The following is a 23,911-nucleotide window of genomic DNA, read 5'->3' as shown; positions in this document are numbered from 1 at the left end:
ACTCGGTAAACACGGTAAACACGTTAAACACGGTAAACAACAACAATACAACGACCGTGTACCTGAACGATGTGAACCGTGATGTACGATCGCTGAGGAGGACGACGACGACGACGAGAAGAAGAAGAAAGTGGCTCGGGAGTACGTAATATAATAAGCTCGAAACACTGAGAGACACGGCGACGTTAACGAAGTAAATAGTATAACAGGAGGAGTCGGTCTCTGACCGAACTAGTGAAGTGCAACACTTTGGAAAACTCTCTCTCTCTCTCTCTCTCTCTCTTGGTACGGTAAACAAACGTGGAAATAATAAACAGATACCGCGAGACCGTGGTTATAACAGTGACTTGCTCTCCGCTCACCGTGTGCAACGCGCTCACATGTCGTCGTCAAAGGTGCGATGCGGCGAATCCTGAGTTTGAGGTAAAAGGTGCGGGTTAAATGGTAATGGCGCTTGTCCCACAAACAAGAACGACCCTCCTCCGCGCATCGGATCAACATATTATTCGGCGTTAGTTTATCCGCGAGGAAAGTGTCGCGCGAGGCGAAGGCTCATTGGCGTTTGTTTCACCGGGGCCAACCGGCCCCCACCCCTCCCCCTCATCCATCCATCCATCCATCCCGCCCACCCACCCTGCCAGCCGGCGCGATAAAAGATAGAAATAAGTGAAATTCAAAGTTTGATATCCCCGACTTGGCACGCGCTGAGAGATAAATAGCGACGAAGCTGAAATTTTCGATTCGAGGATAGAAACGGATGATTTGTTCCGGTGGTCAGTGTGACAGGATAATAAAAAAGGGGCGGATTATAATCGCGGTGTCTTCTTCCTCGGTTACTTACTTGCTTCCTTCCTCCCTTTCAGTCTGTCTGTCCGTCCGTCCGTCCGTCCGTCCGTTCTTCCGCCTCTCTCCCTCAGTCGACACACACACACACGCGTGCACAAACACACACTTGGGAGCTACAACTCGTCGCTCGGCTCCTCCACTTCCTTCCTGTGTTGTACACCTACCTTCCTCTCTTCTCTCCGCCTCTCGAGAGCTGTTAATAATCCTCTCGGCGCCACATGCATAAATCGAGAAAATAACAATACACATATTTATTCAATCACCGTCGTCGTTCCGTCGCCGACGACGCTAAGTTTGTCTTCCCCGCTCGGTGCACAAGACGAGAAGAAGAAGAAAGTGAGGATAAAAGGACGAGAGAGGGTGTCCGAAGACTTTTAAATCTAAAGTGCGTGAAATTTCGCGCGTTTACTGAATACTATAAAGATAGGGGTCATTCATTAATTACGTAAGGGTCCCGAGGGGCAGGGGGGGGGGGTTAAAAAATCTCTACATGCCCTTATACTTGGGGAGGTGGGGGGTAAAACTTATTATTACGCAATATTTTATATGTCGAAATTTATCATTAGAAATCTACTACCATTTCGATACCGAATGGCCTTTTTTCATTCTATAATATACAATTGGATTTACACCTTATTTAAAATTTTTTTATTGCTTATTAAAATTTTAAATTCTTATATGTGTTCATTTTTATCCATTTTCAATCTTGTAAATAAAAATTATAGTACATTCTTCCCGTTTATTGATATTATTTTAATTATTCAGAAAAACTAGATAGAATCTTACGTAAGACGGGGAGGGAGAGTTTGAGAAATATTATGTGCCCTTACATGGTTGTGGGGGGGGGTCAAAAATTGCCTAAATCGTCCTTACGTAATTAATGAATGGCCCCACAGTTACCCTTACGAAGACTAGTATCATGGTTACCCTTATGGGATTTGGTGTGACAACCGAAATTTGTCGCGCACTTGCGCCCTCTGCGGTATTCCAGCGGCAGAGTTGGGAACTTATTGCTGAGCATCGGAGGGTTACCGATCACGACATGACGTTGGTTGCAATAACCTTCCGAGTAACACAGTCGTCGTAACGGTAAGCCCAACTCAATATTTAGCTTGTACTGACCGCCTTATAACGTTACCGAATCGTCAGCGATTCAAGAAATTAATAACGAAAATCAATTTCTTCCAAAATTCGTAGCAATAACGTGATTTAATCGAAGTATAGGTACTCGGGAAAAGTACGTATAAGATGGATGATAAATAATGATAGATCAGATGTCATAATGATGCAGAGACCAAAAAGTATACATGCATGTGCGGTCCATGTACGATATTAATATATGTGATCCAGATGTGATGCGTACTATAAATTTTGTAATTTTCCAGGAGACAAACTAGATTATCTACAATAATACGTTTATAATATGAAATTAGAACAATTGTTCATTTCGAAATGGGATTCTTTTCGACACGCGCTCGATCTATTCCATAACATTAGTATTCGTAATTATTCCAACAACTTTTCTTTTGCTCTCTCGATCGTGACTTTTCGTAGGCATAGAATCGAAACGCTGTTTCAGCTAGTCGCAGTTGAAGTATCTACGTTGGGTAGAAAAGCAATGTTGTTTTTCCAAAAGTGTTTGTATGGAAAAAAATTCAGCTTAACTGTAACACATCACGGATGCGCTAATTTTGATGAAGATGCAATGGGATGTTCCGTATATGAGACAGTATTTAACGCAGTGTCCCGATTTAGAGGCCTAGAAATGTGATTGTCGGCGATTTTTTTTTGATAGGGAGAGAAAGAACAATGGTTCTTAAAACTTCGAGTGTATTTTAACACACATTTGAAAGGTATGAGCAAAAATTATTATCATTCAACTGTCGCAAAATGGCAGCATCATTAACTGACCCGTTAACTGAAGAATATATCTTTGATCAACGGCTGACCATCGAAGAGCCTCGCTGCTTGAGCCTGGATCGGCAGGAAAGATAGAGTGCATATTTCTTGTCTGACAATGAAATGTAGAAACTAAAATTATTTTTAATTCCCACATCATTTTATTACAGACGTACCAAAACAACCCAACAAACCGTGATATCATATTAATTGTCGAGCTCGAACGTACAAAGTAACGATTTTTACAAAGAAAATGCTGAACGAAAATGATTTGACAGTTTTTTCTGGGTTTTTTAATTCATCGATGATAAAAGTATATGTCGATTAAAAGTAATTTTAGTTTTTACATTTCAGACAAGAATTACGCACGCCATCTTTTCTGCCAATTCGAGATTCCAACGGCGCGCTTGAATGGCCCCTTAATAACTTCGCCGTTTACGACAATTGAAAATAAAAAAATTTTCTTGTACTGTCTAAATGTGAGTTAAAATACACACGAATTTTGTGAAGCTACGTTGGTTATCTCCCGATCCAAAAAGAAACCGACAATCACAGTTTCGTATTTGAGTAAAAAAAAAAAAATATATGTGTACTTTTCCCGATCTTTCATACGGCATCATATAAAAAAAACCCGGTTTCCACTTTGACCCGACGTGAAAGATATTTTTCTCCACTGTCTGATTTTATTATTGACCTTTCTTCGTTGTTACTTAAATATTTAGCTACATAATTATTGATTGCTTTCAGTTTTTAACCATTTGTATACGATAGTAGTACAGAATAAATCATTACAATCAACTATTATTTCATTTTTCACGCAAGCCTCTCTGTCTGTCATCCCATTAATTATAGCAAATAAACAAACTACCTATGGGTGAAAAAGTAATTTAACAGGGACAAATTCGTATGAAATTATTTTACGACAAAACTTATCCCCTAAGGCCCTAAATACAGTATAAAATAAATTTCATTTAATTGCTATAAAAATTGTATACAATATTTCTCCCTCGCTGCCCCCCTCTGCCCGCCGCGGTACTTTTTGGGCCTTCTATTTCAAAGAAGTCGATGTCAAGCTTGGTACCTTGACTGGAGATGCCGATTCGAGTACGATTGAGGCTCAACCCGGTACAATACAAAAACTTTTTTTTTTTTACACTTCGTGACAGAAAACGATATTTACAACGTTATTTGTTCCAAATTCTGAACGAATCTACACTTGACTTTCCGCAACTTGACCAAATATTTCAACCGTTCAGAGACAGATACGGTTAAACTATTAATATCTCGATCTGTTTTACAATAACCAAGTACATCAAAATGAACAATTTCGCACAAAATCCATAAGTTTCCACAATTTATAATACAATCTCAGTACTCTTTACGCGAACCTTGCGCGATTTTACGTATTAACGTGACACAATTTTGACGGGAATTTTGGCGAAATTTTCGTACGAATTTATCAAAAAATGTTTCATTTACAAAAAATACCAAGGATCACATTTTGCAGAATAAAAGAGTATAAACAATCGACTTACGTTTGTGCCGACAATTAACGAATAGTTCCTTTTATTTCGTCCTTCAAATGATATCGTTATCGTTCGTCTTTCCTTCTCGTCGATGATTTTACAAAATGCCTTGGGGTAGCCGGATCTGCTCTGACAAATACTCCCTTTCGAGATGTTCACTCGCACACGCTAGATATAACTAACCATAACTTTACATAATTAATTTACGAATTACAATAGTCGAATTTTACACATCAAGATCGTTCCACGTTGGTCAAGTGTAAGTCGTAGACTCGCTAGCGGGCTCTTCGTCAAACTTACCACCTCGAAATTACTAGAGTGGGGCAAGGATTCGTGTGGGCGATTCCTGGCGCCATATTGGACAAAAGACTTTTGACAAAATGTGACGTACTTATTTCGACCGCCGTAACGCGCGACACTTGAATATCGTTGATGGCTTTACTTGAGCGAAGCAGTCGAAGACGATATTTTCCTGTCTCAAAATAGAAGCAATATTAATAACGAATCAACGATGGTTCATGGAAGCAGCATCAATACGCATTGACGATGGATGAATCTGGAAACGACGAGAAGCAGAGTATGTATTGTGAAATGAACAACTAACGAAATTTGGCAATTACGAATATTAATGTTATGGAATAGATGGAGCGCGTGTCGAAAAGAATCCCATTTCGAAATGAACAATTGTTCTAATTTCATATTATAAACGTATTATTGTAGATAATCTAGTTTGTCTCCTGAAAAATTACAAAATTTATAGTATGCATCACGTCTGGATCACATATATTAATATCGTACATGGACCGCACATGCATGTATACTTTTTGGTCTCTGCATCATTATGACATCTGATCTATCATTATTTATCATCCGTGTATACATACTTTTCCCGAGTACCTATACTTCGATTAAATTACGTTAGTGCTACGAATTTTGGAAGAAATTGATTCTCATTATTAATTTCTTGAATCGCTGACGATTCGTTAACGTCATAAGTCGGTAAGTACGCACAAGCTAAATATTGACTTGGGCTTACCGTTACGTCGACTGTGTTACTCGGAAGGTTATTGCAACCGACATCGTGTCGTGATCGGTAACCCTCCGATGCTCGGCAATAAGTTCCCAACTCTGCCGCTGAAACACCGCAGAGGGCGCAAGCGCGCGACGAATTTCGGATGTCACACCAAATCCCATAAGGGTAACTGTCTTTATAGTCTTCAGTCAACGACGTATCCCACCAACGAACCAACCAACCAACGAACCTACCTACAACCTACACACGGAAGCATACGTCGTGTGGCTGGGCAGCAGCAACGGCAGAACTCTCGATACTCGCACCACGCGAGTATATATCCACACTGTGCGTGCATCGGCAGCAGCAGCAACAGCAGCCCAAGTCTCTCTCTCGGGCATGTTGTCCGAGGAAAAGTCGATGGCAATCAAGAGAGGAAACCTCCTCGTCGAGCCCGCCGTCGCCGCCGCCGCCGTCGGATCGGGACGTCCGTCAATCACCGCCGGCACGAACCGATTCCTCGCCAGACTTTCAGGTTAGAAATCATTCACCCTTTCTCGCCTTGTTGTACCTTATAGCCAGGGTGGCCACCGTGGTCAGGGAATCCTGGAAAAACTGGAAACGTCATGGGATTCGGACATTCTGGCATAGTCGGCAAAGTGTCGGGAATTTTTTTCGAAAAGTCAGGGAATCCTTTACTGTATTTATTTTTTTTTATACAAATACGTTCCATTGTTTTTTTTTTAAAGCTTTAGATAAATTTAGATCGAATACATTGTTCTTTTACCACCGCCCGGAATGTTCTCTTCAAAATTTGAATATTCTTAAATATTACTTTACAAACGATTTTGCGTATCGGTTGGATGGAGACGGTATGATCCGAGTGACAGTTCGTAAAGAAAAATGCGTATATTTTTATTAATTTGCCGTGTAACCAATTGATCTGAATTCATGAGGGAATATTATTTTAAAAATTTCTAGAAAAGCTGGAAAATTTAGGGAATTTCGTGGCCACCCTGAACTCATATATCTTGTAACCTCTGCACTCCGTGTCGTGGTTAGCAAGACGACGTCGCCTGTCACGCATGCCTTCTAACTGTTAGCGGTGTTACAGCCGGTTCTTACTCGAAGCACCGCAAACTTGAATCCCTGCGTTTTAACATCCATCTCTCGATTTTCTTTACACAGCGTCGCGTGGGATCGAACGAGGAGACACCTTGTATCTTGATTAAATTTTCCCCATTATTATCGCGCGATGACGTGGTGTACGTACGTGGGAAGACGTCTTACGATTGGGTGCCTGTGCCCCGAAATAATTGACCGCGCAAACAAGCGCCGCGTTATCTTTTCGATACACGTACCGCAAACAACGCGTACGATAAGGGGGTTTAAAAAACGAACGGATTCATCGCTTATTAAGCTTTGCGACGGGCGAAATATCTAGCAAACTCGTCAAACATTGCGCCGTGGTGTAAGATCCGTGTACATAAACCGTCTCGTTACGTATACCTGTGTGCATATACTCGTATCGCCTATCTGTAATTGATACGCGCTGTTTTGTCAAGATTTCTCGCATTGACAGTGATAATACGCGGCGACGCGACGGTAAACAGATCGACGGGGTGGCGGCGGATCAGTGAAACCAAACAACAAAGAATTATGACTGATCGTAGGGGAAAATGTAGGTTTTTTTTTTTTTTTTACAAATCGTTTTCAAACCTCGGTTAAGCTAACTTTCGGAAATGTTATATTGTTCAATTTCTAATTATTTGTGCGAAAAGAAGCAATACCAGGGTGTTTTTATAGATACAAATTTACGCGATCAGGGTGCAGAACTTGTGGAGTTTTTGGTCGTAAAATTTGTCCAAAGCTGTGGGAAAACATTGGGGAATTTTATTTGAACAACATTGTTATCACCTTGACCGATGCCGATTTTTCAGGACTGCAAACCCTCGACTATGCCAATTTAACAGGCCGCCAGAAAGTTGAAACGATAACGCGCCGCGGTCTTCACAGATTATAGGATGGGATAGGATAGAACGACATTTTATCTTTAGCAGCGCGCACGCTGCGCGGCGAAGGCTTTTACACCGGAGCAATGCAGACGCGGTAGTTGAACGCAGGTTTTGTTAGTCTTAACGGAAATAGCTATCATTCTATCTGGAGAGTATAGCACATAGGCTGGATGGATGTGGGCATATAGGCAGCATGCGAGAGAAGGTGTAGGTATAGGTGACCCGGTGGTGCTGCTCTACGTATTCTGTATTCGAGAGGAGGAGCGGTCCGATCTTTCACGGAAAATTTATTTTCGTAACCACTCTCTTCTGTCTTCGAATGTGACAAAAGCGCATTTTTCTTTTCATTTTATTTTTTTTCCCTTCGCCACTGTTCGATAACAAGTACGCAATGCATCGAGATACGAGATGCTGCCAGACCGAAATGTCGATTATTTTGTAGAAATTCGTCTCAAGTTATCGCCCGGATCATCGCTCTGTATACGGAGGAAAAATTAGGCTGAAGTTAGGGTGTAACGTTAACGTAACGAAACTTGGGGGTAAAAATCATTATTGCGCAATTTTAGAACGACTTTTAAAAGGTCGGCTTTGCAAAATATGCACAACAATACGTTTTCTTTATCATGTTTTACTCGATTTCAGATATACCGAAAGATTCGAAACAACGATTTTTCCCTGAACATGCATCGTAACTTCATCCGCGTACAGCGAACAAACAAGCGTAATATCGCAAAGGCACGCCGCGCGACAAGTTTGATTATAAAAATGACGTAAATCGTGCGAGAATTTCCCCAGAGAAGAACCTGTGTATAATATTATTTCAAGGTGTGCCGTTCGCACAGCGGCACATTCCTAGAATATATTTATTTATCTGTTTATTTATTTATAGAGTTCATGCACCGTTTCGCCTATGATGATTCGTCCTTCACGTGTACTTTATTACACGTACAACGTGCGCGTTGTGTTTTTTTCTTCTTCTTTTTCCTTCATTCCTTCTGTTTCTCCCTCGGACGTGGTTCGACGCGTAGCGGGGTTAGAAATGATACGGGATTAGTAAAACACGGAGGTAGTGAAAACCAACCCTGCACCAACTACTCCTCTTCCTCTTTCTTTTCATTCTTCGGTTTTCACCGCAACGGGCGTGCGGACTCATTTACCGACACGTATTTACGTACGTATTAGGCAAGTTGTAATGAACACTTGGACACGTGGTGCGAGCAAAGAAGCAGATATCGTAGAAACGTGCCTCTATGTACACACGTATAATGTAAAAAAAGAAAAAAGTAAAAGAAAAAAAAGAGGTTGTACATACCTGTAACACGGGTGTAAATCGAGTCGCGAGGAGAAGAATTATTGTCGAGACGGTGTTCTTGCCCGGGATTTAAAAAAGCCAAATATGGGACAATGTTGTCTACCTATATATATATATATACAGGGTGGCAACGCACGTCGAAAACTTGAAAAACTTGGAAATGACAGGGAGTACAAAAGTGCAGGTTATGAAACACCGGGAATTGTCAGGGAATGTTTATTTTGGTCATGGAAGAAACTAAAGATATCAGTTTTGCCATTATGGTAGGAATTGGCGATGATTTTTTGAGGTAACAAGTTTACTTTTTTACGTCGAGGCAACAAATTGGCTTAAATTGACTTTGTTTTTTCTACGTTGTACTTTTCTTCAATTCGAATTGAATTTCAATCGAATATAATGTCAATAAGCCGAACGATTCAGGTTTTAGCAACTTACCAGAACTTGGAAGTGTCGTGGAATTTTTATTTTCCTCAAAATTTTGTGGCTAGCCTGTACATGTTACAGGAATGGGTGTGTACAATGCGGCACGTTACACGAATAAAAAAAATAATAAAAAAAAAAACAAAAAAAAACTCGTTTCCCTTCCTAGACACTATTTAATCGTAAGCTTTTCTTAACGCGAGGACCACGTGGGCGCGAGTATGGCGCGAATCACCGTTATGCCGTATGTTTTATCTAGGTATGTATATACAACATACACCGTATCATGCACGCCGACCGCCTTTAATACGCGTACTACGGTTTACTACGCTCAATCGTTGTATACAGACTAAAATCAATGTTTAACTTGTAACGGATTCACGCGAAACGCCTGCAGCTATATAGATATGTGTAATTCAACGTGTACGAAAAAATTGTACATACATTTTTCACAGGTTTACTGTGACGTCTGTAATTGAACTTTTAAACATTGTTTACGATAAAAATTCAATGTAATAATAAAGTTTTACGTAAAAGTGATTAAATCGTCTCAACTTTAACGCGATGATAACTGTGTTTTTTCATCGCCTTTGGAATTGAAATTTTGAAAATTTGTATACGGTAAGGTGTACTCGTATATGGTACATGGTAAGAGTAACCGAAAATGATAGATTTTCGATTAAATCGATCGATTTTCCCTGATTAATCGAGTATAATCGATCGTTTTTCCTCACAATCGGTTTTTGTTCTCTCACACCCACGAACGACGCGATGCAGTGGCACTTTTTGTAATAAGGGTATCAATTATTATCATTTTCTCACTTGCCAAGTACACCTGTCTGATATAACATGCGAAAGACGAATGAATATTTTCACCTGATATTGCAAAATATTTTTAACGAAACTATAAATAATCAAAAAAACTTTTCCGCTATTAAGACTGCGTACCGATATTCACGAAGTTTTGGTCTCAAACGACGCGTTTCAAAAAAAAAATCCGAAACAATCGACGAATCGATTAACTTTTGCCAATTGAATCGAGTCGTTGTTGATTATTTTTAGCTTAGTATACGGTAAAAATTTGTCGTAGTCGTCGTCATCTCATTGTCAGCGGGTCGAACAGCTCGTTCGAAATCGTTCTGAGTCAGGCGATTCGGCCTTGAGCTATATTCTTCTTCTTCGCGGTTATCTGTGGGCGTTTACACGCATACGTCTACGTAAAATGCGTATACACGTGCATACCTGTATAGTCTTAGGAATCTAATCACCTATCTCTGCACGGCTCGGTAATATACATATATATATAATATATATGTATAATTCGTTTTACAGAGAAATATGTATATGTAGCAACACATGTGTGTGTGTGTGTGTGTGTAATATAATGTCTTATTTTTCTTGGAAAATTACATTGCTGCGGGAAACGTCCACCGCGTCTCATTCCGTGTGCGTGATGTAATTCTACTCCCCTACTCCAAAGTTTCTGTTCGAGGTGCAGTTTCGTTGCAAGAAGACAAAGCTTGAAAATTAATTTTCTTTTCTTTTTTTTTTTTTTTTTTTCCATTCCAACGAAGTAGAATTTACCACGTGTTTCTAAGTGTCGAATCAGATCGAAATTTAAAAGGACTTCGGTACCAAGTATGACGCTACTTGTTCGCATACCTGCACATCACCGGTCGCGTAAATTATGCGACGACCTCGGAAAGGCTGCACGGCGCTCGGCAAGAAGCTGCGCGAGGCCGAAGCGTTGAAAATTGAACGGGGTGTAGTGAGGTTTGAATGGTGTACGAGGAAAAGGAAAAGGAAAAGGAAAAGAGTAGAAAAAAATGGGATTTAAAGGTCTGCGTAGCTTAGGGTCACAGGTTTAAAAAGCCTGGAAGACTGCGCCAGCACGTTTCTCTCCTCTCTCTCCCTCTCTCTCTCTCTCTCTCTCTCTCTCTCTCTCTCTCTCTCTCTCTCTCTCTCTCTCTCTCTCTCTGTTGTACGTATGCACTACCTGCGTTTCCATACACAAATATAAATACGTGCATACCCACATATATAAATGTATATATATATATATACACATACACACTTTGGTATACATTTACTAGGTTTACGCGTGTACATGTGTGAATATATGAGAACTACGGAAGCCTAGTGCCGTGTAAAATAGTTTGCTTACACACGTTCACGACGTTAAATATTATGTACGTAAAAACGTGTGTATTAATACTTGCATGCACATATGTGTGCGCGCGTGTATATGATATATACCTTTCGGCTTATATTTACTCGTGTACGCATGTAGAAAAAGGGTTTTCTTTCCTTGAAATATTGTCGTCGTTATACCTCTTCGACTTCGACTTCGTCTTCGTCTTATTCTTCATCGTCATCCTCTTTGAGAGACACGTTCACGTTGCCAAAAATATCGTAGACACTGGACGCTATATATCTCCACAAACACACACGCCTAGCGACACTGTAAATATTCGCATTCAGTCTGCATATATATACTATTTATAATTACAAGTTCAACGAGACCCAGTTTATAACCTGTATCCATACGTGTCTCTGTGTGCATGCGTCCGTGTGTGTATACCCATACTTATGTACAGATGTATAAGAAACGTGTCGTACGATGTGAGAGAAAATTTTGTTCCAAATACGAGACGCGTGCGTGTGCGTGACACACGCGCAGAGAGAGAGAGAGAGAGAGATTTTATCCTCTCTCGTCGCGCGCGGCTCCGTTCTCGTTACTTGCCGTTGTCGTTGCCGTTCCAGACGACGAACGAGGACGGAAAAACCGTGTCTGCATATTCACCACCGCCGCGGTGCAGCGACTGCGAACAAAAATAGGCGTATCTGTAGAAGCGGAGAAGGAACCGAAACCGCGGCGATGCAGACGAGATGCGGTACATGTAACTCTGCATGTATACGCCTCGTTCAATTTCGGGTTTTAATTCTCGTTCTTCCCCCCCCCCATCTTTTTTTTCCTTTAATCTCGCCGATACACCGCGCTTTTGCTACAAATACGGATCTTATGAATGACTTATCGTCCGAAGGAAAATCGAAAAAACAAACTACGCGCATATGTGTATAGGTTATGTACGTCTATAGTGCAGGATGGAAAACACCGGGCGGATCTTTTTCTGAATGAACCGCGAGATGAACTTGTATGATGTTTGTTTTTTCATCCTTCGTCTTCTACTCCGTTATACGTGTACTGTACTCTTCCATACAATACGTGTACACATATATTTCGGAAAGAAATCACTGCAGGCTGATTGTGAATACGCGTTATACGTGTACGTACAATGTATACATATATATATTATGCATTATATACTTACTTAGTTAGGCTCTCCCATGCTGTTACATGACTGCCTAATGTATGCGATTAAACGTCGAGATAATTAAATATCGCCAGAGTCCGTGTACCGTATGTGTGTGTGTTTGCGTGTGTTTAATTCCAAATGGTCAGCGCACACCTCGCGTAAGTTGGATTTTGGTAACGGCCGATATATACACGCATATACATGTCTTATACGCATTGCTGCTGTAGTACAGTCTTACGATTAATCTTCCTTTCTCGTGCAACCGCGTTACAAAATCTCAAAATCACGATCAAATCGTACAGGGACTCACGAGCTCGGTGTTGGTCAACTCTTTGTATGTGTGCTGTTGTATATACTTGACGAATTATTATCCAACTTGCACGCGAACCCCGTATATAGTAAAAGTAGGTTACACGATTGCTTTTCACGTAATCGCATAAATTAGGGGAGGCTTTATATATATATATATGGATAGATTAGGGTGATAATATACCTGGTCTGCACACTCAATTACGACGGTGATTTTTAAAGAGAGTCACGTTAACGCAACGATTTCGTTTTTATGAAAATATGAATTTTGAAAATCAATTTTCATCAAATTAAAGTCGTTTGAAATCTTCAAAGCATTAACTTTAGTTTCGATATTTCGTTACATCAACTTTACTGTAACTTCGATCCGGTGACTTTTAACAATTCGCAGCAGCTGTTATCGATTATCGTAATAATCTATCTTATCGATGATTTTTTTCTTCCATACGTTCTATCGTCACGAAATAACACAACTCCACCGGCGTAATATTCTATTTCACAGATGCAAATATTTTCGTCCTTCTCTTTTCCACCGCAACGAAGGGCGGGCGACGACAACGATTGTAATTAAATCTCTTCCGCGGTGATAAAACCGTGCGTACAACGTGTGTGTGCGTACGCGCGCGTGTGTGACGCACGTATGAAATTATGAATGAACCGGCAAGCAGCAGCCGCGGTTTAAACGGCGTCTTAATTCGGCTCTATCGAGTTATACACCGTCGTTGTTCACCTCGAGTCACTCGGAGCATGACAGAGGCGGCAATTGGAGACAATTTAATTTGTACACCGTCTCATCGTCAATTAGAAATTGTACCGCAGGGCAGAAAGAGGTCGGGGCGTGTATCGCATACGGATATATTTGCAATTCTGAGGAGTGTAAGAAAGAGAGAGAGAGAGAGAAATAACGAGGAAGTTGCGCTCGTTCTTACTCGTAGCTCGATATCGTTTTTCGCCATTGATACTGAAATATAACGAGAACCGTTCGCTTCTTTTCCGCAAACTCAATTATGCGACGTGTGCGTGTAACGAGGGGTTGAATCATGCCGTGCATCGCGTTTATTGTTGGTCAGGAAATTTTTATACCGCTGGTGACGCGGAAGTATCGAAAACCGCATATTGTGTAATGCAAAGTCGAGGATAATCGAAATGTCCGCTGTGTCTGGAGAGGAGAGAGAAACTGCCTTGTAGGGTAATAGCCGACGGTGTGAAGTTGAAAGTTTAACCCCCGTAATCGGGGTTTAAATTCCGGCGTCGCGTTACCCAAATAAGAATGTCAATGCCCTTGTTTCCGGATTTAAATAAAGTTCTATAAATATACTTTGGCCACAGACTATCTTTTAGTTCCCATAACACAGAGTGGAGGAAGGGAAGAAGAAAACTTTTTACGAGACTCGCGTTTCGTCGTCGACGTTTCTATCCGTCTGTCTACCAATCAAGGAAAATGCACCAAATAAAATGCACGCGAATCTTATAATTATCCGGAAAATTTCAGGTATGACGTCAGTCGACGGCAATATACATTTTGATTAACTAATTTACGGAAATTAAACGATTCTCTTACCGTTTTTCGTATACGTATCTCATGTTCGCAGTCTTGTTTGAGATCCGATTTGACGAGGAGACAAAAAAAAAAAATTACGACAATTTGTTTTATACATTTTATTAACAACGTTGTGAAATATTTTCCGGATTTCTTTTCTCGCAACTTCGCGAGGAAAATCCCTCTGTAAATAATATTATATACATTTTCGTCTGAAAGCTTCCAAATGTTTGCCAGATTTTGATCTTTTAATCGTACGTTTGTCTAGTCGTGATATTAACGCGTTCGTGGATATCGTACAATATTGCAAGATATTCAATATCATGTGGCGGCGGTTGACACACGTGAAGACAAGGAAAACGGAGAAGTAAGTAGGAAGGAAATTGTTGAAACATCGTATTATTAGTAGAAGATGCGACAAGCGAACATGCGGGTAAAATGCGTGAGTCTTTCAACGGTCATCGATGAAACAGCAATTAACGGGAATTACCGTTTTGCCGTTTCTTTCCTTCTCTCCTTACTTCCTCTCCGAACGTCTACAGTAGTCTACACGTATATACGTACAAAGTACACATTATTTTCTCTTGCGACAACATCCCGCGTCATTATTTCCATCGCGTTGTGAAATTTGAAATACGACAAAGTTCACTATCGATATAAGAAGTAGATGCGCATTATACACACGCATATATATATACATACTCTATATATATACTTTTTATTAAATATTCACATTTATACCTGCGAGAAAAACCAAAATTACTTTCTTTTCTCTCCATTCTCCGTTTTTGCCACGCTCGGCAAAATATTTACTCGAGAAGTCGAGAGAGAGAGAAAAAAAAAAAAAAACGTCCGACCGAGAGAAATTGATTATTTATAGTTTGTTTTATCCTTCTTCGCTGGTTCGAATTGACCGATGACGACCACCCAACTCGACGGCGATGCGACCAAGAGCTGCGAATCTGGAACGATGAGTGGGGGTGTAAAAAAGAGGCCCGTTGATTTTCCCACGAAACTTTGTGGCTGCCGCGCGAATTATTACCGCACCTTTGCACAAACACGCCTATCTATCTATCTGTCTATCTAACTAACTAACTAACTAACTCCGAGTTCATTGCTTCTTTTACCTTTTTCGCATATTATTTTCTAACTTTTATCACGAGATGGATTTCTTTTCTTTTTTCTTTTCTTTTTTTTTTTTTTTTGCTTAGGTGTACCCTTGCACGTGTCGTGCACTTTGCGTTGTCGTTAGGACGCGACGCCGATGTTCGTGAATTTTCTCAGGCATACGTATATATTATACATATGCGTACGTATAACGCGACCGGCAGGTAAGCAAGCAAAGCTACACGTTATAAAGGCATGTCGTACAAGTTTGCGTATGGGTGTGCGCACTCGCCCTCACACACACGCGCACACACACGCGTGCACAGAGAGAGAGAGAGAGAGAGAGAGAGAGACACACAGGCGAGATGTATGTTTAAAGCGAGTCGTGCCGCAAAGGCGGTTTCGAAGAGCGTTGCGGCGGATCGAAGGACCCCGTAAGTATATGGTTTAAAGCTGCAACGCGGTTGTCCGTCGTCGTTTTTCTTTGCGGTTGCGCTTGTGTGTGTGTAGGTCAAAGAAAGAAAGCGATAATTTCCGAACAATTTTCGAATGATTATTCTTTTGAAGAGCGCGCTCTTCTCCTTTCCCTTTTCCTTCTTCTTCTTCTTCTTCTTCTTCTTCTTATCCTTCTTCTTCTTTGCGCGCTCGTTTCTCATTAACAAATCACCCGCGTACACTTGTTAAATAATACACCTTACCTTGTGTCGTGTAAAAGACGATCACGATTTTTGTTTCAATTTGCGGGTGCATCTCTGTTTTTATATTCTTCTTCTCGTTTTTCAATCACTGTTATATCGGCGCGATCGTACGTCAGCGACACTTTTTTTATCGATAAAACGAACAATTCTTGTGAAAATTAAAACCGAAAAAGTAGAAAATTGCAACAAAAAAGACTAAAAAATAGATCGTACCAATAGTATTTCACGGGTGGCGTAAATTCGCAAATTTTCCGGCGTACTATTACAGTAATAACTTGATATATTTCTTCTTACGTTATATACCTATATACATATATATGCATATGTATAACACGTATTTACCGATGATCGGCAAAACGGCCAAAAAGTGAATAGAGAGTAAGGGTGGGGGGGTTCGGTAATATAGTTTAGGATAATATGACCGGTCTCTCTGGTCTCGGCATGAGGCAGGCGGACGACAGCCGCGGTCCTGCACAAATTACACACACACACTCGATAAGTAGGCGTGCGCTTCTATGCATCCTTCGTGATTGCGTGTGTGCGTGTGTTTGTGGGCGCGAGTGTGCATCAAGAGGCGGCGAGGGGGCCAGGTGTTTCTTTCACGAAGCTGGCGAGGAACGCCAAAGAACCCGAAGTGCACGCCTAGCCTCCTCTCTCCTCTCTCCTCTCTCTCTTCTCTCTCGAACCCCTCCCGAAGAGAGGGAGTGATGCTATATACACCAGCGATACGATACGATACGATACGATACGATACGCCAGCGGGTATAACCTACACGGTTTTCTGACTGACGGCAAGAGAGAGAGAGAGAGAAGGGGGCAATAGTACTTTAAATACTTTTACTTTGGCTAGGTTAGTTTTCGGTCAAGTAAAAAGGCATACGTATACGTATGTATACAGCTAGCCTGATTATACGGCTGTGTTTGCGTGCCGCATAATTTAATTCGTCTTAAACGCAGCTTTGTAATCTTTTATTATTACACACGGTCGCAGAAACACCTCCCGTCTATGCGTGCAACAGTGGGGAGTATTTACGTGCGATTGAAATCATTCTTTATATACGTTTATTATTATCTACCTAATACTGTTGTATTATTTATATACGCGGAGCTTCTATTTGTTTGACTTTTTTTTTTTAATAACATATTTGCGCATACGTTTTATGTGAAACTGTTTTTCTTTATCGCTTTTCACTCTCGAATTTCGAACTAACGATAGAAAGATCGAAAATCGTACATCCGCTGGTATATAATCCAAAACCTACGCGGTTGATCATATTTTCCTGTAACATCGTTCGTGCAAACAAATCGACGTTACGTATGCAACGTCGATAGTTTCTCGAGTTTATTCATCCGTAGCGAATAAAGACAAATTAGTTGCAAGTCGTTTGTCCGTTATTACTTGTTCGGATTAGAAAAATTATTATCTCTGTAGTGTTTTCTTTTTTTTTCTCCTCGCCAACGAAAATACGGAAATCAAATAAAGAGGGAAAAAAAATGCTCGAGCCAACGAACGCAAGGTATAGACGAGCGCGTTTGCGTATATGTAGGTATGGAGCAGAGGTAACCCGGGAGTAGACTTGACTGAGCCCTGTAATATTATATCCTGACCGACGGCGGTGACGGTGGCGGTGGCCTCCCATATGGGCAAGCCGCACACTCTGTTCCTACAACTTGGCCTCCCTTCGAACCACCCCAACGCCACCCTTCTCCCAGCCACGTGAGCGAAGTTGCCCGAAGAGAACTCCCGCAACCCCCGATGACCCTCGGGAATTCAAGTCTGAGGTCATTTTTTGGGAAACGGGAAAGTTTCGACGTTTTATTGGAAAAAGAGAAACAAAAAACCGCTGTCGATGAGTAGAATTTCTTTTTGTTTCACTATCGTGATATATTTCATGTTCTCTTTCATTTCGTTTTTTTTCTTTTCTTTTTTTTTCCCAATTTCACGTATCGCGACGTTCTCGACCGTGCACTTCTAACCCCACCCCCCCCTCTCGTTTTCGTACGCATACGTGAGCACGTATTGTAGATGCAAAACACCTACTCACCTAAAAAAATTTGGCGAAAATTTGGTACAACCGTCAAAAAAATTCCCATGCGGTCTTTGATGGCTTCGCGTATCCATTTCGAGTTACAAATAAGTAATCGATATATATCACCGTGACAAGTTGGTCGGTTCTTCCTCTCGGTTCCTAATTCTTACGTATAACACTGTTGTTACGGTTAACCGTACGTACACGTATGACGTGCGGTTGAGGTTTATCACATATGGGGGGCGGGGGGTGGGTAACATAACGGTGGTTGTCTCTAATAGCATTTCGCATCGAACCGAGCTGGTATAAGATAACCATACGCACCGTATCACGTGTCGTAAGAATATTCTTCGCGTTATTGAATATTAATTTTCTCGCTCTGCGTATAATTGATCCATTCAATTACCGACCTCGTTCATCTAATACTGCCAATGAAAATTGGGTCAACGGTCGTAACCCGACAACAAAGGGCAAGGACGATGACCAATCTCTTTTTTTTTTTTTTGCGTTTTGTTTTTTTATCCTCTTCCGATCGATTACCGAAAGTCAATTGGTTGATAATTTATCACACCCGTTTGACAATGCACAATATCTCACAACGCACGTAGGTATGCGTACGAGTATTACTATTATTATATCTGTATGTAACACGGATTATAATAATAACAACAACAATAACAATAATAATAATTGCCCTGGAGGAGAATTTGTCTCGTTTATTTTTTTTCTTTATCCCGCTAAGCGACAATGGGAGCGCATCATCATCATCATCATCATCATTATCATCATCATCATTATTGGGCTGATCATGATATTATGTGGGTAGTACAGTCCTGTCGTCGTCGTCGTCGTCGTCATTATCCAATGGATTAAGTTATTTGTTGGGTTTACGGGGATGCACAATGGACGTGGTAATAAACCGCGGTTTTTCGTCGTCCCTCTACCCCCACCCCCAACGACAAAGCGGGCAGCCTGCTGGTACGGCTGAAGGTAGCGTAGGGTAGGTAGGGTAGGTAGGGTAGGTATATAATCGGCAAACGAAACGTAATGAGAAGATTGGAGAGTGGACGGTCGAATGACGGTGACGTTTGTCGCGGCGGGGCTCTCTCTTTCTCTCTCTCTTTCTCTCTCTATCTCTATCTCTCTCTCTCTCTCTACCTACTTTCGCATAATACCTTTGCTGCTTGTTCAAAGATCCATCCCCCCTCTGTGTGCAGCGGTACGTCGAAGCGGGGAATATGTCGGGGGAAATTTCGGCTGTTGCGACTCTCTCCCTCTCTTCCTCACCACCCTTTTAAAACCGCCTATTACTCCTCCTAAAATGCGGGACGACGCGATAAGTAGTGTCGAGAGAAAAAAAGGGACGACTCTCCATTCTCCACTTTTCTTTTTTCTTATCTTTTTTTTTTTCCTTTTTTACGTATGTAGCTTGGGTGCGCGTGTGTATGTATGTGTGTTATATAATATACGTATACGCACAACAACTTGGACACTCTCAGGATAACAAATATCGTATAACGATCAACCAACTTATTATATTTCACGGTCAACCAAAGATTGATAAGATTTCATTACGTATGAACAAATTTTATAATATTTATACTAACCAGTTGCTGATCGACGATGAGGATATCCGATGATTATTAGTGGGTAACAGTGTTGTTTCGTCGATTGGTTGATTAAAAGAAGAAGAAGAAGAAGAAGAGAAACGAAAATTAAACAAACTTTGTATGCCTTCTGCTTTTTTAGTAGGTGTAAAAAAAAAAAATGTCGATTGATAGAGGGAACAGAATATCGAATTTTCACGCGAAAATCTTGAATGTAAAATTTTTAAATGTGGAAAGTCCGAGTACGGAAAATTGTAAATTTATACAACTTCGAAGTACAGAATGACGAAATATAGAAAGGTCAAAACATGTAGAATGGCAAAATCGAGTGTCTGTATACACGATTCTATATTATTTAGAGAAATTCCAACAATTTTACAGTTCGGCGTTCTATTCTTTTGCCTATCCATACTTCTAAATTCAACATTTTTTAAATACCATAAATGAGGCCTTCGATTGATTAAAAATTCGATATTACGGCCCTTCAATTTTTTGACGTTTAGATATTTTTAACCCCCCCACCGTAATTTTTTACACATATACTTGTGCAAATTTTACACAATGCACAATAGTCGTGTATAAAACACTGTTACACGTATAACACAGCGGTTAAAAATAGCAGTTTGTTTATTGCGCAATTATAATTCGCACCGCGCAGAACTCTGTCAAGTACACAACCATCTCTATGATTTTTTTTGCGCTTGCGCGTGTGTGTACATATAATACGTGTACGTGTATTATCGGGTGTAGAATTTACAGTGCAATCCTGTTTCTGTCTCTCATCATTATCGTAATCGGCGTTGCTGTCATTGTCACCCAGTTTTAAATAATATACAGGAAACTAGTCGGAGTGCGCTTTCTCTGTTACATTGTTAACCCTGGTTTATCGCCGTTTGCGATTTGTCGTTTTTTGCACGTTCCAATTTCGTAGCACAGGTACGCATACGCATGGTATATGCATATGCATACGTATAGGTTGTGCATACATTCGTTGCAGATCGCGCATTATTGTATCCACATTGTTGTTACACCTGCATGCATGCCTCTATGGATCTGGTACACGATCTACCGTATAATACACGGTTTTAAAATATCCGCGGTCTCTAATTTATGCTGAAACAGTTGACGATTCTCCGCCAAAGTTGTCGCGGTATTTCATTTACACATTATATAATTATAGCGAATAGAGAAGATGTAGCGATTTGCGGATTTATGTGCAAGCGGTTTTTTTGTTTATTGTTTATTTTACTTTTTTTCTTCATTGTATTTCGTTTAACCGTCGCGGTGCTGAGAGAGAGAGAGAGAGAGAGAAAAACTAACACAGACATTAAATTCGGTTATTTAAAACGCCAACAAGTTCTTCGAATTTATACCGAGCCTGCGGATTTCGAATTTTAACAACTATCCTCGGTACGGTTTCGCGTTCTGTAAGTCATTAAACTGTAAAAAAAGAAGAAAAAAAAGTGCGGTGTGGACTTCGATAGAGTATTATTTTTTTTTTTCGTATTAATCTAAAATTATCCCGACGTTCAAGTTCCGAATTGACTGTAAAAGTTGTTCTACAATAGTCCACACTGGCCACTATTGGTAAGTTTTAACGTTGTCAACTTTTTTTTTTTACAATGCATATTTACTCCGCTGCGGTCACCTAGTCACGAAACTCTTAACGAATCCCTTAAAATGCGGAATTTCGATAACGAATTGATAAAATTCCTGCAAACTTACTCGAGGTCGATTATCTAGGAAAGCTGGAGCGATATTTTTTTATTTATTTTTTTATCGCGTTGAAATTGATGTATATACACGTATGCATTGGTTCGAGATTATCAATCATGCCGGTGTTGAAAACGACAAGAATTTAAGAAATATTGTGTGTGTGTGTGTGTGTATATATATATAGAGAGAGAGGGAGAGTGTACGAGAAGATGGTAGGAAGAGAGGAAGAAAGGCCGAGGGTAAAAATGCGAGAAAATATGGATATGCGTCTTGGTATACTCGGTGTTTTACGGCATCGAGTTCCTAAACCATCTGCGGCTTCCGACGCCTTCGACGATGCGGAGCATGTGTGGCTGCTATGGATACCCTGCATGGTGGGTGCATGGCATGGGTCGGGTGCCCATCGCCTGGCGCCCGTGCGCGAGAGAGGAGGAGGGAGGGCGGCGTGCACTTTGGTTGTATGCGTTGCTGCACGCGCCTCCTCTTCCTCTTCTTCCTCTTCTTCTTTTTCTTATTTTTCTTATTTTTCTTATTCTTCTTATTCTTCATCGACCAACCAGCGAGAAATACGCGATCCCAAGAGAGAATCGACGTCGTTCTTCAGGAGGTCGCTTCTCGAGTGTGTGTGCGTGTATATATATACACATATATAATTGTTGACAATTTCGGAAAGAAAATAAATCGATTCGTTTTCCGGAAAATTATGTCCAAGTACTGAGAAAAGAGTTTATTTACAGTTAACATACATAGAACTTTTTTATGACGAAAATAAATGTCTCAGTTATTGTTATGAAATTTTAGGCGAGCCGAATATGGTTTTGGTAACTATTGACAAACTTCTGTATCGATCGTTATTTGGCTTAATTCAAATTTGATAGTAGGGTACGTGTACCAGTTATTGATCACGCTTAGATCGATTTATTTTCCAAAATTATAAATTGATGGGATTTTCAAATTGTTAATTTATAGTTGACTGACAACAATTTCTAGAGGGTTGAGACGCTGAATATTTATGTTTTTGGTAATTTTTGATCTAAGGATGAAACAGATATAACCAAAAAGATTTCGGTTTGACCGCCAGTCCAGGTTACGCGGTGTTGGGAAAAAAATGATGGCAATAAAAAATTTTTACGGCATACACGTGCGAACGCTTTTTTTACATGTAGAATATATACACATATGTATAATATATACCCACGTAGCAATCTGTGCGAAACGTAGGTACAATAGGAAACTATTTTCAGTGATGAGAGACGACACCTACGATGATGCTTCTTTGCCATTCTTTTTTCTATTTTTTCTCTTCTTCTACTTTGTCTCAATGTAAGAATACGGATTCTTACATCACTCGAGTCGAACTCTCTGCATTTGCGTACCAAAATTTTTCGCTACATAACTATACAGTGTAATTTATCGCGCGTTGTGGATTTTGGTGTTTTTTTTTTAACGTGCTCTCTTCAGATTTATGGTAAAATTAATTGTTTTTTTTTTTGTTTGTTTTTGTTTCTTTCGCTTGTACACAAAATTACCGCTCATCTAACTTATATATATACGTATACATATTCTCACATTTTACCACGCATTTTACTTCACCATTTTACGTATAACGTATCTTTGTATAGTTGTAATATACAAGAGACTTGTAATACGTATGAAAATTTTTGGCGGAAGTCAGTTGCTGATGTACAAAGTCGTGTTGACATCAGGATTATGGTCTTGTCAAGGCAATTTTAATTACAGTTTATTTGCCCAGCGTGGATGAAACATTTTTTATTTCTTACCTTTTCTTACTTCAAAGTTTTTACATCGCCATTTCAGTCAATTACCGTTTTACTTGTTTTTCAAATGCTTTATTCGTACGTATATCTGCATGTATTTGTTACACACAACGAGCAACTAATTCACGCTACAATATTTTCGTAATCCGGTAAATCCCCTGTGTAATAAGCGATTGCGATGCGTTAACTGATACGTAACGTAATAAATATATGTTTGTACGATGGCGCTGCAATCCCACGATAAATTTTACAACAAACATCCGCCACACAAGAAGTTTTATCGCTCTTTGAAAAATCAAGTTATCTCAATTTTCCGAGCGACGTTCTAAAGAGGACATACTTGGCTTCATTCGCCTTTTTTGGAAAAATTTTTGCCATTTTCTTTGAGCCCGGTACGCACTTTGAAAGATGTGTAATTTTTTGGCTTTTTTTCGAGGCTGGAGATTTTCAAGCACATCTCGGAAAAAAAATTTTTCGAATTTGTTTTTTTAATTCTGAAAAAAATTTGATACGTCCAAAATGATTGTATGCAACTTTTTACCCTCTTAGTAATTTTACGAAAACCCGGTAGTTTCAGAGTGAGACCACCCCGTATAAATATGATTGTTTTTTTGCGAAAAAGTTGAATATCTTTGCGAAAAAAAATCGTAAAAAATTTTCCAAAAAATGAAATTGAAGGTTGTACTCCCCGCTGCAAGTTTTTCACGGGTAAAATGTTGAAAAATTTTTTTTACGAGATGTGCGGCAAAATTTCCACCCTACAAAAAAAGCCAAAAAAT

General features: G+C 40.1%; 1 protein-coding gene across 8 annotated transcripts in view; it reads left to right on the top strand.

The window, feature by feature from the left end:
* Positions 1-37: 37 nt before the first annotated feature.
* Positions 38-23,911, top strand: part of LOC124305435 (pro-epidermal growth factor-like) — a 40,973-nt gene continuing 17,099 nt past the window's right edge. For 2 of the 8 annotated variants that reach the window (XM_046764898.1, XM_046764892.1), the window contains exons 1-2: positions 38-423; positions 5,493-5,818. In XM_046764898.1, the coding sequence (XP_046620854.1) occupies positions 401-423; positions 5,493-5,818 (349 nt within the window). In that variant the 5' untranslated portion in view covers positions 38-400. Of the gene's footprint in view, positions 1,232-5,485; positions 5,819-23,911 lie in introns of those variants that run through there. The other 6 variants (XM_046764944.1, XM_046764916.1, XM_046764934.1 and 3 more) reach the window with 6 other exon arrangements.

The sequence above is a fragment of the Neodiprion virginianus genome, chromosome 1 (assembly GCF_021901495.1).
Source record: "Neodiprion virginianus isolate iyNeoVirg1 chromosome 1, iyNeoVirg1.1, whole genome shotgun sequence".
Classification (NCBI taxonomy): Eukaryota; Metazoa; Arthropoda; class Insecta; order Hymenoptera; family Diprionidae; genus Neodiprion; species Neodiprion virginianus.
Note: the sequence above shows the minus strand (reverse complement) of the source record. Positions and strands in the feature narration are given on the sequence as shown.